This window comes from Durotheca rogersii (genome assembly GCF_024521655.1).
Source record: "Durotheca rogersii strain YMJ 92031201 chromosome Unknown GGS23scaffold_21, whole genome shotgun sequence".
Classification (NCBI taxonomy): domain Eukaryota; kingdom Fungi; phylum Ascomycota; class Sordariomycetes; order Xylariales; family Xylariaceae; genus Durotheca; species Durotheca rogersii.
The window spans coordinates 429,310-445,162 of NW_026251252.1; the positions used below are offsets into that span (position 1 = coordinate 429,310).

The window sequence follows — 15,853 nt, forward strand, 5'->3', positions numbered from 1 at the left end:
GAGAGGTACCTCCTATAGGAAGTACCTCCTACCTGTAGGTACCTTGAAGATTACCTGGGATTTACCTACCTGAGGTACCTGTTAGTGCTTTGGTAAGGGGTACATCTCAATTACCTGCCTCAGGCATCTTCTTGTAACCGTAAGGTCGCTCATCAAATTGACGAATCGTGCCTCTCCTCCAAACCAATCTGCACAATCATACATCTTCTTCTGCCCCCCCTCAACCCATGGTCCATCTATCCTCTCCTCACCCCTCTCATCTCCGTCTTCCTCCGCCCTTCCCGTCCATCCATTTCCTCACCTCCCGCCCATCGCGATCATCGCGGCGATGGATCCGCCACCAACTCTCGATATCTCCACCCGCGATGCCCTAGAGGCTAATAGCAGCAGCGGCGCGGCGCCACGGACGCGAACCGAGAGCTTCTCGCAGCGATCTGACGATTCCCAGACCGCCGCCGACTTTATTAGAGATCAACTGCAGCTAGAGGCCGACGCTCGCGAAGCTCTTCCATATGTATGTCCCCGCGATGTCCGTCGTTGAAGCTTCCGCATCTCCTAACCGGCCTACTAGAGCATCGAGAACTGCACGAAGCCACTCGGACCGTTGCGGCAGAACATATTCGCTTGCCTAACCTGCAACCCGCCCCCCGCCAACCTAGAGGACCCTTACTCCCCCGCCGGCGTATGCTACTCATGTTCCGTTCAATGTCACGGCGACCATGAGCTGGTCGAGATCTTCCAGAAGCGCAACTTCACTTGCGATTGTGGCACTACGCGATTCACCCCCGAGCAGAAATGCGCCCTCCGTATCAATCCCGACACCGACACGAAGGGAGGCGTGCACTCGGAGCCTCCGGATGCCAACAACAAGTACAACCAGAATTTCCGCAACCGATTCTGCTCCTGCTCCATAGATTACAAGCCTTACGAACAGAAGGGGACCATGTTCCAATGCTTAGGTCTTGGCACCCACGAAACCGGCGGCTGTGGCGAGGACTGGTATCACCCCGGCTGTCTCGTCGGTTTGGGACCTCAATGGTACGAGAAGAGCACGTCAAACGGCAAGACGGTCGCTACCAATACTAAAAACGGGGCGCTTCCGCCAATCTTAGAGGACGCGGCGCCGCAGAGTAACGTTGACCCACAGGCCAACGGCGAGGAGAGAGGAGAAGCTGAAGAGGATGACGAAGATCTGCCGTTACCAGATGGATTTCCTGCCGAGGACACCTTCGACCACCTCATCTGCTACAAATGCGTCGAGGCCTACCCCTGGATTAAGAGATACGTAGGGACCCCCGGGTTTCTACCGGCCGTGTTTCTCCAGGAAAGTAGGGCAGAATCGGCGTCGAAGAAGCGTAAGCTCGAAGACGAGCCGGGCGAGGACGGTGAACCTAATAAGCGGGCTAAGCACGACCCCGAGGCGGCGGTGGTGACCTTACCCGCCGCTGATCCTTCCGAGGCTCCTCGCGAGATAAAAGGCGACGAGGTCCTTCCCGAGAAAGACGGAGAGAGCCCAGCGAGAGCAGAGTGCAAGCTGGCGTCTCTACCGCCCGCGCCCCCGGGCAAATTCTCGTTGTTCACGACTTCGGGCCTGCGCGAGCAGTTCTGCCGCTGCGACTCGTGCTTCGGACACCTCAGACCGCACCCGCAGCTGCTGGAGGAGGAGGAAGCGTACGAGCCGCCGCTCTCGGAGCCGGGATCCGACAACGGCTCGGCGCACGGCAGCGGCAACTCGCTGTACGACCGCGGCGAATCCGCGCTGAAGAACGTGGACCGCGTCCGCGCGATAGAGGGCGTCATGGCCTACAACCATCTCAAGGAGCGGCTCAAGCCCTTCTTCCAGCAGTTCGCCGAGAGCGGCAAGGCCATCAGCGCCGAGGACATCAAGGAGTACTTCGCGAAGCTCAGAGGCGACGAGCAAGTCATCCAGGACGCGGGCGCAGCTGCGAAGGAGGACCATAGGCAGGAGCAGAGCGGCTATTGAGCGTCGGGTTTCAAGGAGGAGATTAGTTCACGAGGGCGTTCATCGCCTGCCGAGGCTACACATTCGCGGGATTGTGTGCTGTATTCTAGCTTGGTATAACATCCCCTCGTCCAGAGCGGACAGCCAACTAATAATACCAGGGGGCGACCATCCACATCCCCCCCTTATCCGACTACGTTACTCTCCAGATTTGTTGCGTGCGGTGATTGCTACCAGAGGTAGAATGGCGACGATCAACCTAGCAGTATAGTGTTATTCAACCACATGCCTCTCTGCCCCCTGGTTCTAATCAATGTGTAGAACGCTTGCCATCGCATCATCGTTTACCATGATACAGATTTGTTTTTCTCCCCCTTTTCAAGATGCTCCCGAATACCATCACTTACGCCTCGCCGTTCCTCTTTCATATCCCGCAGCAGGTGCAGCGAGGGTAAGCCGGCAGACAAGCAGGTCGGTATTTACCTCACAGACCCCATGCCCTTACGACGGCTGCCTTTGAGACATTGCCAGCCCCTGGCGGAGCGAGCCGCAGCGCGAAGCGCGTCAGGCTAAGGGCCTCGCTGCCGAGGAATACGGGGGCCTTCAGACGCTGGGCCTCCTCGACGGCCTCCTGGAGCTGCTGCGCGAGCTCACCGAGGCCCTCACCCCCGGCGGTGGCCGGCAAGGGTTCCCCGCGTAGGAACCTGATAATGTCTGGGCCGACGTCCTGAAGGGGGGCGCTGCCCCCAGCGGCGTTGATGCACAGGTCAAAGACCTGGTCGAGGTCAAGCCTGCACCGGTGGGCGAAGGCGAGGGCCTCGGCAGCGGAGCAGAGGTAGATGCCCTTGAGCAGGGCGATGACTAGAGAGAGCTTCGCGGCATCAGCCGATGCGGCGCCCTGCACGGGTCCGATCTTGCCCTTGCCCTCCGTGTACAGCCGGATGAGGCTGCTATCGTCGTCTGGGCCGTAGCCGCGGCCGAGGCCGGCGAAGTAAACCTGCTCGGCTGTGCTCGCCATCGGCGTCGGGAAGCCGGCGCGGCGCGCTTCCGACGTGATGATGCTTGTGTCCTTGAGGATGATGGTCAGCGCGCTCGCGACGGGCTTGAACTCGGGGTCGAGCATCCGCGGCAGCCGGTTCTCGAACATCCACGCCCACGCCTCCGACTTGAGGATCGCCTGACTCGCGGCGTGCAGGTCGAGGCCGAGGTGGCTGGCGAAGCCCAGCCCCTCGCTCGCCGCGAGGATCTGGTTTGCCGCGAGGACCTGGTGGCACATCTTCATATTGCTCCCGGCGCCGACACCGCCCTTGACGATATACAGCTTCTTCGGGTCCGACATCTCTTGCAGCAGGAACCGGCCCGCCTCGATCGCGTCGTCCGAGGCCCCGGCCATGATGGATAGGGTGCCATCAGCGGCCCTCGCGGCCCCGCCCGAGACGGGGGCGTCGATAAGCCGGATGTCGCCGCGGCCCAGCTCGGCGAGCTGTTTCTCGAGGCTCTGGACGTACGCGCACGGCACGGTCGAGCAAAGCAGGAGCGCCGCTCCCTTGGGCAGCGCCGGGAGGGCCGGGTTCTCGCCATCGACGAGGACGGCCTGGGCCTGCTGGGCCGTCGCCACCATGCACACGCAGAAATCCTTGCCGGCAACAGCCTCGGCCGGCGTCGTCCCAGTGCTACCCCCGGCAGCCTTGAACCTCTCGAGCGTCGGCAGCCAGACGTCGAATCCCGTGACCTTGTACCCCTGCTTGACTAGGTTGGTGGCCATGCCGAAGCCCATGGCCCCCAGGCCGATGAAGGAGACGTCCGGTTTTCCGTTAGCCATGGTGCCCGTATAGAGGTAACTTCGCCGAGGCTTTTTTTTTTCTCCTTTTTCCCCCGCTGCCTTTGATATTCGTCTCAATATGCACGGACGTGTATAGAAATGCAGACGGAGGAGTGAGAGGAAAACGTCTCGATAGCCTGCCCCCCTCTCCCTATTCTGGTGATATACCTTTTTCGGCCTGCCGGTTGTCCTCCACTCATCGCTGGGTTAGCTCGAGACGGTCTGGTCGACCCCTGCGCGTCTCTCGCTTGGGTAGCGGCTAAGTGTGTCATTTTTACCGAGGACGAGGTGTCGGAGGGCGAGGAGCGTTTTCTGTCCCGGTCGGTATTACTATCGACCGAGCGATCTCGGTGTGTCGGCGGACCAGGGGCGGGTTCGACGTGGAGACGAGCCCAGCGCGCGACGAGAGTTGGGGGCATGTGGTTAGGGCGGGCTAGCATAGCCATATAGCACGGCCGGTGGATTTCAAGCTGGGTGGAATTGGGCGTGGAGTGGGTGTGGACGGGGGTGAAGTGGTAAAAGAGAGAGAGAGTAAAGGCTGATTTCGGGGTCTCCTTTTCCCCTCCTTCGCCTTCTTGTCCCCTCCTCGCCTCGCTCTCTCTTTCCGTCTCGGCTCAAAGCCGGCCACTAGCCACCTGTATCATTTTCATATTTCTTCTCTTTTTTTTCCCCTCCCCGCCGCTAATATCGATGGTAATTCTAAGCTACCCCACGCTACGCCCCTCTCCACTTACTCGCTCTATCGCCTGCTATACTATCCAGGTGCCTCGTAATAGACTGATCTCGCTCGTCCTCGTGTTCCGCCCCGTACCGTCCCCCTCTCGTCCTCTCTCCTTTACGTGGGGGACGGCTCGATGGTTCTAGGAATCGTTGTTGTGCCTAGCTCGATGCTCTCCCGTCCTCACCTCTCCTCTCCTCAGACCCCATTCGGAATGCAATCTAGTTTATAAGAGACCGGTCCCGGTGCGCTGGTCACCACATCCTGCCGATTGTTCTATGTTTCGGGTATTTTCCCTGCTACTTACGTACCTACCTACTACGTCGAATTGCACCTCGAGAGAAAACCCCGGAGAGGAAGTACTCCCAACTCGGCTATCCGACATATACCTATACAGACACGCATAGATTCATCTTTTACTCTCCTAGTTATCGTTAACCCTTTTTTCCCTACCCTTTTTTTGACATTTCTCGCCCAAGATGGATACGCGACCGGAGCTGTCCAAAAACCGCTCCATGGCCATCCTCAACGCGGCCCGTGACGGTGGGTACGCCGTGCCGGGCATGTGCTGCTATAACATTGAGTCCATCATCGCCACTGTCCGCGCGGCCGAGGCGGCCAAGTCGCCCGCTATGGTCCTCCTGTTCCCCTGGGCGATCGAGTACGCCAACGCCTCGCTCGTGCGCGCCGCCGCCGACGCGGCGCACACGGCCAAGGTACCCGTCAGCCTGCATCTCGACCATGCGCAGACGCCAGAGCTCGTGCGCCGTGCCGCTGACATCGACGGCGCCTTCGACAGCATCATGTGCGACATGAGCCACTACGAGAAGGAGGAGAACCTGGCCCTCACCCGGGAGCTGGTCACTTACTGCCACGAGCGCGGCATCGCTACTGAGGCTGAGCCGGGCCGCATCGAGGGCGGCGAGGACGGCGTCGCCGAGACCGCCGACCTCGAGGCCGTCCTCACGACTCCGGAGCAGGCCGAGGAATTCGTCGCGACGGGTATCGAGATGCTAGCCCCGGCCTTCGGTAACGTGCACGGGGAGTACGGACCGCGGGGAATACAGCTAGAGTACGACCGTCTAGAATCGATCAACGCGGCGGTCGGCGATCGGGTGCGGCTCGTGCTGCACGGCGCAGACCCGTTCGACGAGAACATCTTCAAGAGGTGCATCAAGGCTGGCGTCTCCAAGGTCAACATTAACAAGGGCATGAACAAGCATTATGCCGCGGTGCAGGAAGAGATGCGTGGCAAGCCGCTCACGAGTGTCATCGAGGCCGGCACCGACAGGATGCAAGCCGCCATCGAGCAGTACATGCACTGGCTCGGCAGTGCCGGCAAGGCCTAGCTAGGGTAAATGGTCTCGGTAGGAGTGGCTCACATCTTCTCTCTCTCTCTCTCTCTCTGTATAGACACTCGGCGCGTAGCTTCTCATGCATCTATACATGCATATATATATATACGTGTATAGCAAGACTTCCCTACTTAGCAATTGAAAGAATTGAAAGATCTTTCCTTCGCTGTGATGAAAATGAGACGCTAACATGCGCTTCTTACGCGAAGAACGTACCTAGTCAATGCCTAAATACGTGGATCTTAAGCGATGAGGGCAATAAATATCGGCATGGTTATACCTACCTACCTGCTTACCACTGAACCTGCAGCACATTTCACAGCAAGAAAACGGGTGACGATAAAATCTACCTCGTGAACATTTTCACCCCTCTAGCTAGAATTTATTACACGCAATTGCTATGCGAAGCCTATTTAGCTACCCACAGCTTGTCAACGCACCGCCCTGGCCTGAACAAGTTATCGAGGAGCCCGGACCGGCTTGCAAGCTAGGTTCATTCAGTTACAAGCCTGACTGCAGGCCCTTGATGGCAACCATTGCCCCCCAAGCGCCAGGGTCTGGCGGCAGGCCCTTGCTAGTGTCGGCGCCGACGTAGGTAGCTCTGCCTAATTTTGGCTTGAGCGTCTTGGTTAATTCGGCTCCCCGAATCGCTGCCGCTACGCCACCGGCGAAGCCCCCAGATTGCAGACCCTGCGCAAAGGGAATCAAAGTATCCATGACGGTCCGGTCGCCGACCTGGGCCGGCGTGTACCGCCGTAGATTTTCGAGGGACGATGTGATGGCATTGGCCCATTGTTTCGTGAGCCCTTCCGTCTTCGCTAGAGCGGCGTTCCCCTCGAGGCTGATCCGGATAGAGACGAAGAAAATGCCGAGAATGCCGCCGAGGGTGCCGCCCATTTTGCCTTCGACGATTTCCTCGAGCTCCTGCAGGACCTCGATGATCGAACCCTTGGCAGCCAGGTTTGCGTCCAGCGCGGCAATCAGACAGGTCGCACCCGTCTTAAGAGTCTCGCCGCAGTCACCGTCACCCATTACCGTATCCCACTTAGTCAGGTCGGGCTCCGCAGCGATCAGCGCATCGCAGGCACTGCGCAGCATCCTGTCCAGGGTCGCAGGGTCGATCTTGACGTCCTTGGCGTCCTCGACGGGCTTTCGGGGCACGTGAGGCGGCTGCACAAATTGCTGTTGCCTAGCACGGCGCACCGATTGCGACCCGGTCATCGACTCCCAGTGTGTGTTAGTTCGGACATCGAAGAAGGCCTTGATCTCCTCGACCGAGTACGAACAATTCCGGGCAGCAGCAGTCACGTTAACGACAGACACCGAGAAAGCTGGTGCATTGAGTGACGTCTCGAGGAAACCGCAGCTGACGCGCACCGGGGCGATCTTCCAGTTTTCCGCGAGCTGTTCGAGGAGCTCGTCCAATAGCGCGCCCATCTCGAGGTGCGACATACCGCCGAAGTTGCTGACGAGTAGTATGGCCTCATCCCCTTCCTTGAAATTGACGTAACCACGCTCAGGGTCTTTCTCGTCTAGGCAATACGTCAGGATCTGCCTGACGAGATCCTGCGGCGACGGCACGGGAGACAGCTTCCTGTAGCCAGGCTCGTTATGGGGGCCAGTTCCGATCTCCACCTCGTCGCTCGCCAACGTGCCGTGCTCGGCCCGACCGGGAACGTGGCAGTGGTCGAGGGTAGCAGCAATCGAGACGATCTGTTGGGAGAATGCGACGCCAAGGTCGTAAACCTGGTCGAGAGAGCCGCCAGCGCCGGATGCGCCACCCATTACCTTCAACACTCCGAGCTGCCCCGCCAGGCCGCGCCGGCCAACGAGCTTGCTCTTTCGGCCAACCGATACGTCGTCACCGCAGGTGATCATCCTGCACTTGTGGCCGCTCGCAATGGCTTTCTCGTTCGCTAGGCCGAAGTGGAGGCGATCGCCTGTGTAATTGGTGATAACCAAGATGGTCCCCTTCTGGGACGGCACCGCGTTGATTGCGGCAAGGATCTGCTTCGTGCTAGGAGAGGCGAATATATCGCCCGCCACCGAGGCGGCCAGCAGGTTTTCGCCGACATAACCGGACCAAGCGGGTTCGTGGCCAGAGCCGCCACCGCTGATTATCGAGACATTGGACTTATTGTAGGTCGTATCGAATACCACTCGGTTGGTTTCATCCAGTGATAGCGAAGGGTTGTAGGCGACAATGCCCCGGAGCGCCTTGGTGACGAGGCCGTCGGGGGACTCGAAGAGATGGCGTTTCGACATTGTGCGATGCTATGCGCCGTGCACGCTGCGATGCGGGACGGGATCTCGTTTCTGGGTCTGATGACGAAAAGCGCTGGATGGAGAGAGGCGATTGCGAGGGTTGATTGGAGGAGTGCACCGGGGGAGGGGAGTTATCGGGTAAACCGTCAGGGTGCCTCTCACGGCGACCAGAAAAGAAATCAATTGTTTGCGAGGCGAAAGGTGTGGGCGTGAGTTAGTCTGTATGTATGTCTGTCTGTGGACGAGAGCGAGGGCTGTTATGTGCGCGCGAGAGATGTGTCTGCGGAAGAGGGAGGAGAATGCGTAAGAGAGGGAGTGGATTGAGGGAGAGAGCGAGGAAAGGGAGGAAAGGTTCCAGCGAGAAGCTGGCCATTTCTATCGTGAAAGACGGAGGTACATGGAGTTGTCGGGGATCCCATAGATAGGGGTTGCTAGTCACGACAATGGAAACGTTAAGCTACGGGGCCGCGTAAGGGAACAACGATCGTATCCCTAGACAGTACCTACATTACATATACATGATACATGGTTTACATCGTGCCAGCATGGCATATACCTCATACCGCCTGGGCCGGGGCGCAGACAGAGTTCACGAGACATGAAAAAAGACGGAGTGATGGAGCGAGCAGGAGGGAGAGCGAGAGAGAGAGAGACGATCCGGCGCAGGGTTTCCTCATTCCTCGTGACTGAACGGAGCTCTTACGCGCCCCGGACCTATCCAGCGCTGAAGACGGTAATTGCTCACTAACCCTGCTTTAACCACGCCCAGGCCGGTATCCGAGTTGGGATGGGATGTAGCCGCCTACCACTTCTGCCTGGGTTGCCGGTGCAGGATAGGTAGCCAGATACGACCTGGGCTAGGTACTGCTGGGCCTCGCGCGGTCCCCCACGGGGACGGAACCGTCGCGCAATCGAAGGAGGAATCTTGATTCCATCGAGGGCCGCCACGCCGCCGCCGCAGACATCTAACGTACCTATTTACTACCTACCCACGTTTTGTACGTTCATACTAGGTACGTAGGCATTCCCAGAAGCATGCCCAGCCTCTCGAGGACATGTTGCTTGCGCTTACGGTGTGGTGGAAGCCACACGAGCAACATCATTACCGAAGAGGGCAAACAAGGCGTGCCACAAACGGCGAAGCCGGGAAAGTAGGATGAATGCCAGTTGTGAGGGATAAAGTCCTGAGATTTTGCCGTCGGAATTCCCAGACAGGAAATCCGGCAGGCCGACGTGGATCACGGCTGGGTACATACGTAGTAAGGTGGGTAACTCTGGGTCGGCGGGGCAGGGTCTGGGTGCCTTCCCCACCGCACCATGGGGAGCGGCGGCGGCGATGGTAGCATTGGCATTGGCATTGGCAAGCCGGAGCGGCAGGCAAAGTCCTTATTGCCGGCGTTCGATACAGATCCTCTCCATGTACCTCCTGCCCGCGGCCTGCGTGCGCATGTACATTAAGAGATACCTTAGGTAGTTGGATATGTACACGCTGTACAAGCCCCTCTCCACTTCCCCTCCACGCCCCACCACCCAAGGTAGGGACCCAGGGTACCTCGAGAGGCACCTACCTCGTAGTACACTGAGGTCAGGAGGCACCTACCTAGGTACGCAGCCATCACCGAGTGCCTCCTCCCTTCTATACAGGTATGGAGGTAGGTAATACTGCAATTATCGAGGTACCTCCTACATACCTACCTACCTGGCATCTACCTTAGGCACCTTGTAGCTTAGGTACATAAGGCACAATACCTGAGGCGACGTTGAGAGGAGGTACCTATGTCCAAGTTGCTAAGCTACGTCTAGGGACAAACGCAGGCCGAAGATCGCAGAGCCGTGGTATTAGCAAATAATCTCTCTCTCTCTTCTCCTTCTTCTCCCTCCTGCTGTCGATATCCCGTCTCCTTTTTTTAACCCCCTCGGTCCCCCCTTTCTCTCTTACTTCTTCAGTCGTTCCGAAGAGCCAAGCAGCAATTTTCGATACGCCGCCTGACCTCTCGCATTGTCAGCTGCCCCGCCGACAGAACGCAACGATGGCTTCTCCGAAGTGGAAGATTGCGGTCGGCTGTGATGTGAGTCGAGAATCGTCCTCCTCCTGCTCTCCCGCCTTGCCCTTGCCCTCTCCGACCTATCCCAACCCGTGTATAACCAAGGTCGTGCTGTACCAGGCCAAGCCTAGGCCGTCTCAACAATCTCGGCGCCCTCTCTCGCTCACTTCCTTTCCTAACCCCCCCCCCCTGCCCGCTCCCCCTCAACCCCCACATCCGCCCCTACCGGTTGAACGCCTCCCCCCTTACCTTTGCGTTCCCCTGACGTGGCTTATGATTCCTCGTAATTCTCCCGATGCTAACACCACGGCCCCGTTTGCAGGACGCCGGCGTTAGCTATAAGGACAAGATCAAGGCCGATTTCGAAAACGACCCGCGAGTCGAATCCGTAGTCGACGTTGGTAGCCACGCAAGTTCCGACAAGACTGCCTACCCTCACCGAGCAGCTGCGGCAGCTCAACTTGTCGCTGATGGCAAGGTCGACAGGGCCCTGCTCATCTGCGGTACGGGGTTGGGTGTTGCCATCTCCGCGAACAAGATCAAGGGCGTCCGAGCCGTGACCGCCCATGATAGCTTCTCCGTAGAGCGCGCGGTGCTGAGCAACAATGCTCAGGTCCTCTGCATGGGTGAAAGAGTGATCGGCCTGGAACTCGCCCGCCGACTAGCCAAGGAATGGCTTGGGTACGTGTTCGACACGGCGAGTGCAAGCGCGGCTAAGGTACAGGTGATCACCGACCTCGAGAAGAGCCTATGAGCCAAGCGGACTTGCTTTTGGGCAGCGGGAAGATGTGATGTGCGGATAAGATAATAATGTGGGAGATGTGGTGGGCCTGGCAGCTACATTTTCGACAGTCTCTCCCGCCTCTACACCACCTACTGGCAATTCTCGCTAGCTTGCCTCTCTCGTCTGACATCGTTAGATCTTCTTTCGCCCGGACCTTGTACTAGAAACCCTAAACCTAGGAGATTTCTAGCAGTAGATAGCACGAGTCATCATAGACACTTGGCTTCGAAATACACTAGTATCGTCTCCATCAGTCTGCGGCCTGGGGATATATCGAAGGTTCAAGAGGCGACACCAGAAATTGGGCGATTTATTTCGCCTCGGTCGTGGATATCGTCTTAACTACGAGGTCCCCGTCGGAAAAGGACGAAATGACAGGAAATTACAGGTACGAAAACGTACGAGAACAGGGGTGGAGGGGGTGGAGGGAGTGGAGGGGTAAGAGTATGCCTAGTAAGAGTAGGTATGCTTCTCTTTCAAAGTCTTGGGCCCAAGCCGGCTTCTAACCCACGTTGGCAGATCCCCCCCCTGGATCTATCCATCCCACTGAATAGGTATCCACATACCGAATTAGTAGGCATAATATACCTAATGACGCTTGACTTAACCGACCGCATGGGCTCGTGGGCGTGGCGATGGAACTAGCGACAAGCTTCCCCAAGATCCAGAGGATAAGGATTCAGCTAGCTAGTCGGCCATCCATACCATCCCATCCATCCAGGTGTCTACCTACTCATCTGCATATCCGGCATTTAGCACCGGCGTCTCACCCATCTAGAAATATCCATCTACCAAGCCGCGAGTCTATAGATTAGCCTAACTAGTCCCTTAAACCTTACCCTAAAGCGGATCGCGGCTTCCTAAAGATTTTATTAGCTCCTTCTAAAATAACTAACCCTATTAACTAGTTAGGGGTAAGATCCTTTTAATTAATCTCTGCTTAATATCCTTTTCCCTTACTACCCTTTTTTTTTCTTCCTTCCTTCCTTTTATAATAATTAACCTATTGCCGCTACTACCCTCCTACTACTACCCTCTTACTATTACCCTCTTACTATTACTTAATTAATTAACATTTCTATTAATTAATTCGCGTTTTTAATAATATAGTAAAGCCATATAACTTTCGTTTATCGGTAAGATTCGATTCTTAATAAGTATATATTTAATTACGAATTAATTATTACTAACGTAGCTTTAGGAGGCGTATTAATAGTATACTTCGTTTACGACGTACCCTAAAGGTATATTAAAATTCGAACTAAACGAGGTAAATATTATCCCGAAATTAATTAGTAATTAATTATTAATCGATTAAGCCGGCCTTCCGATTATCGTACCTAGCGAGCTCTTTTATCGCGCCCGTATCGACGGTAATATATATGGAAATATAGTATATATTAATATTTAATTAGATATTAATTAATTACTAACTAATTAGATCCGTTAATTTTCGACTTCTAACTTACGATAGTACTTAAAACGTACTTATAAGTATTAAATTAAGAATTATATATCTAAAGTAATAAATAATATATAGCATTAGCGAGCTATAAGTAAGTTATTATTTTTAATTTATTTTTTAAATAATTACTAATTAATTAGCATTTTATTAACGATTAATGAAACGAATGGTAGCTAACGAGGCCTCCGCGTAAGTTAGAAACGAAGCGGAGTAAGTATATTTTCCGTATAATTTATTTTTTAATTAATTATTAATTAATTAGTATTTCGTCGATTTCTAATACTCCTCGTAAGCCCGTTACGAAGCCTGTCGTAGGGTCTAGCCGCTTTATTACCGCTACTTTATTAATAATTCCACGTAAGAGAGTAAGTATTAATTAAATTCGAATTAATTAAGAATTAATTATTTACTATTTAGAACGGAGATATCGATAGCCGCTAAATAAGAAAGATGGTTAATTTATATAGCAAGGCTTATAATAGTTACGTAGCAAAGGGCCGAAAGGCTAGTAGTAAGTTTACTTTAATCGAATCCTAATCGATTATTAACCGCTTATTATTAAAGTACCCCCCTCCCGTACCCGATAACGTATGCGACGTATGACTACGATTTAAGAAGCCATTACCTATAATTATATTAGATATAAAAGGAAATAATAAGGCTTAATCGATTCGGAATCGATTAATAATCGGTTAGTAGTACGTAGATAAAGAGATACGAAGATTTCGTTAAGTATATTCGATTTTTAATTAATTAAGGATCGACTTATAATATATAACGAGGGATTTAAATATATAGCATAGGAGTTTAATCGCTTATAAATCGATTAAGGCTAGTCTTATAGTTACGTATTACTAATATACCTTTGCTTTTAATTCTTAATTATAATTTAAAGATTATTTTAATTTATATATTGGTTTTATATTTATCCTAAGATAGTTTAAAAGAGAAGTAATAGTTTAATTTAATAAATAGGTAATTAATTAGAGGTTAATTCTTAATTAATTCTTAAACGAATAGCTATTAATTTAAGTTAAGCCTAACTCGTCGTTTTATTAATTTAATCTCCTTTTTATCGTTTATTAAGCGTAATTAACGTACTTCTTCTTCGATTTTATTTACTACGGCTACTTATTAACGAATTTTAATACGTTTTAATTTACGTTTAAGTTTAAGATTAATAATAATAGTTTATAAAGTTAAAGCCTAGCGATGTAATTCGATATTCCTATATAAATCGGTTAGTAATCGATTACGTATCGATTAAAGAGGGGTAATATATATACCTTCGTTAACGTTTTCGTAATCTAATAATAGGTAAACCTAATCTTAATCTTATTAATCTAATAGTTAAAAAGTACGATAGGCTTCGAGCTTCTAAAATAACTAACGACGGAATACTACCTTTAGAATTAAATACTAGAAACGACGTTAAAACTATTAAGTTTATTAATAATCCTCTTTCTTATAGTCGTTTATTTTTTCTACGTATTAAATGATTATAAGCCGATTAATAATTAATTATTCTTTAATAATAATTTAGATATATTTACTTACCTCGACGTATTTCGTAATATCGAAGTCGAGATATTAATCCTATCCGGAGGATAGTTATAATACGCATAACCCCCTATTATGCTAATTAATTGCGGGGTTAAATACCCCTATAAATAACCCTATAAATACCCCTATAAAGGGGTGTCTTTTAGGGGAAACTCTGTTTTTATTGGCTAAAAAACGCGCTATAGGTCCTTAAAAATACGTATACCTAATAAAAACGGCGGGATAAATAGAGTTTTTCTTATTTAGTATATTCCTATTATCCCTTAAGATCCTTACGTATATTTATTAACGCGTTTATTTATACGTTTCTATTCTTATTTATATAATTCTTATTCTTTTTCGTATCTTATAATTTATTCTTATAATTTATTCTTAGTTTAATTAAGATAAAGTCGCTTTAAGTTAAAGAATGTCGTATATGCGGAAGAATTTAAGCCATCGAGTAATTTATTAATCTACGAAATTACGTTATATCTATAAAAAATTATCTCTTTTATCGCGAAAATATACGCCGTCTTATTTAGGTTAATATTCTTTATTAGTAGTTTATGCTTTACCGTTAATTCTATATAAGATTTCCGATCTTATCCTACGCTTAAGACGCTTTAACCGGCTCCGTAACTAAATATTACTTATTATCGATTATATTTTATTACCGCGTAGCCTCGGGTATATAATTTAAGCGCTAAAGAAATAACTTTACGCGTAGGTAACGTATTACGATAGTAAATTCGAAGACGGCATAAGGTAACCCGACGTAATAGCGGTAATCCTTTTCCTATTCCTTTACTTTCTTCGTTAATAATATAATTATAACTAGCGGATTTAACGGTAGCGCTAGAACTAGCGCCCCGAGGGCGACCTCCTCGAGTATTTACGCGAGAGTTAATTCGTCGAGGCCGACCTTTACGTACGCTTACGTTAGAATAAGCGCGAGAATTAATTCGTCGAGGCCGACCTTTACGCGCGTTTACGTTAGAACTAACGTTAAAGTAAGTATAAGTACGTCGAGGCCGACCTTTACGGCCCCTTACGCTAAAACCCCTTACGCTAAAACTAACGTAAGAATAACCGCGCTTAAGCCGACCTTTTAATTAAACCTTTTCCTTAAATACCGCTTACTTTTAAGAACTTAATAGCGTTTTTAATCGTTAAAGTTTATTTATAATTAAGCCGCTACGGTAAGAGAAAGACCTCGACGTTAACGCGATTAGTAATACCGATTACGCGATTTTAATACGGTTTTAATTAGCGCTAGAATAGGAACGACGTAAATATTATAATCGTTATAAGAAGTATTAATTTAATATAGATTTAAATACCGCGGGTATTTATAAGCGTTATCGTAATAAAGACTAAAAAAGGCGCGTAAATAAGCCTTTCTTTTTTAGCGTAGGTAATTATTTTAATTTTAATATCCTTTCTTTTTTTAATTTATTATTAAAGCTAATAATAATCGAAGAATTACTTATTACGCGGATTTACGTAGTAATAAATATATTTATAATCCGCGGTTAATAATATAAATATCGCGGCTACGTCGTATACTTTATACGTAACGTTAATAAAGTATACGATTATTTTCCCTTCCTTCCTTAGTATTTTAATATCGTTTTATTACGCTTACGCGAACTAGCGTAAAATCCTAAGTAAATAACCTAGTTTCGAACTAAGTTTAGAATACGTCGGCGCGTTATCGAAATATAGCTTAAGTATTTAAGATATAATTACCCGGGTTATAAAGACTTTAAATAAAATCGCGCCGCGTTAGAAGAGCTACTTAACGACGGTAATGTTTTTAAGTAGCTTAATATTTAAGACTTCGTCGATAACGGTTAAGCGCTTTAAACTAACTTAGTTACGGAAGGCGACT

At 50.9% G+C, this 15,853-nt stretch overlaps 6 protein-coding genes across 6 annotated transcripts; 3 read left to right on the forward strand and 3 right to left on the reverse strand.

Moving 5' to 3' along the window:
• The first annotated feature begins 37 nt into the window (after positions 1–37).
• On the forward strand, positions 38–2,216 carry GGS23DRAFT_214909 (putative zinc finger in N-recognin-domain-containing protein). Its single transcript, XM_051511917.1, has 2 exons — positions 38–514; positions 572–2,216. Exons 1-2 carry the CDS (start codon positions 329–331, stop codon positions 1,982–1,984), a joined length of 1,599 nt encoding a protein of 532 aa, XP_051369586.1. The 5' UTR covers positions 38–328; the 3' UTR covers positions 1,985–2,216.
• GGS23DRAFT_214902 (NAD binding domain of 6-phosphogluconate dehydrogenase-domain-containing protein) lies at positions 2,174–4,130 on the reverse strand. The gene has a single exon (XM_051511916.1). It carries the CDS (start codon positions 3,783–3,785, stop codon positions 2,448–2,450), a length of 1,338 nt encoding a protein of 445 aa, XP_051369587.1. The 5' UTR covers positions 3,786–4,130; the 3' UTR covers positions 2,174–2,447.
• A 685-nt stretch (positions 4,131–4,815) lies between these two features.
• On the forward strand, positions 4,816–6,105 carry GGS23DRAFT_215033 (aldolase). The gene has a single exon (XM_051511919.1). The coding sequence runs from the start codon at positions 4,983–4,985 to the stop codon at positions 5,850–5,852; it is 870 nt and encodes a 289-aa protein (XP_051369588.1). The 5' UTR covers positions 4,816–4,982; the 3' UTR covers positions 5,853–6,105.
• GGS23DRAFT_215032 (glycerone kinase) lies at positions 6,106–8,385 on the reverse strand. Its single transcript, XM_051511918.1, has one exon. It carries the CDS (start codon positions 8,121–8,123, stop codon positions 6,360–6,362), a length of 1,764 nt encoding a protein of 587 aa, XP_051369589.1. The 5' UTR covers positions 8,124–8,385; the 3' UTR covers positions 6,106–6,359.
• A 1,475-nt stretch (positions 8,386–9,860) lies between these two features.
• Positions 9,861–11,170, forward strand: GGS23DRAFT_215105 (ribose 5-phosphate isomerase). The gene is made up of 3 exons (XM_051511920.1): positions 9,861–9,893; positions 10,130–10,192; positions 10,491–11,170. The coding sequence occupies exons 2-3, from the start codon at positions 10,154–10,156 to the stop codon at positions 10,920–10,922; spliced, it is 471 nt and encodes a 156-aa protein (XP_051369590.1). The 5' UTR covers positions 9,861–9,893; positions 10,130–10,153; the 3' UTR covers positions 10,923–11,170.
• GGS23DRAFT_579347 (uncharacterized protein) lies at positions 10,956–11,777 on the reverse strand (the record flags this gene model as incomplete). The annotated part of the gene is made up of 2 exons (XM_051517047.1): positions 11,472–11,777; positions 10,956–11,411 (listed from the first exon to the last, which is right to left on the reverse strand). Coding segments are annotated over exons 1-2 (215 nt in total), but the record flags the coding sequence as incomplete, so codon positions are not given.
• Between the last annotated feature and the right edge of the window lie 4,076 nt (positions 11,778–15,853).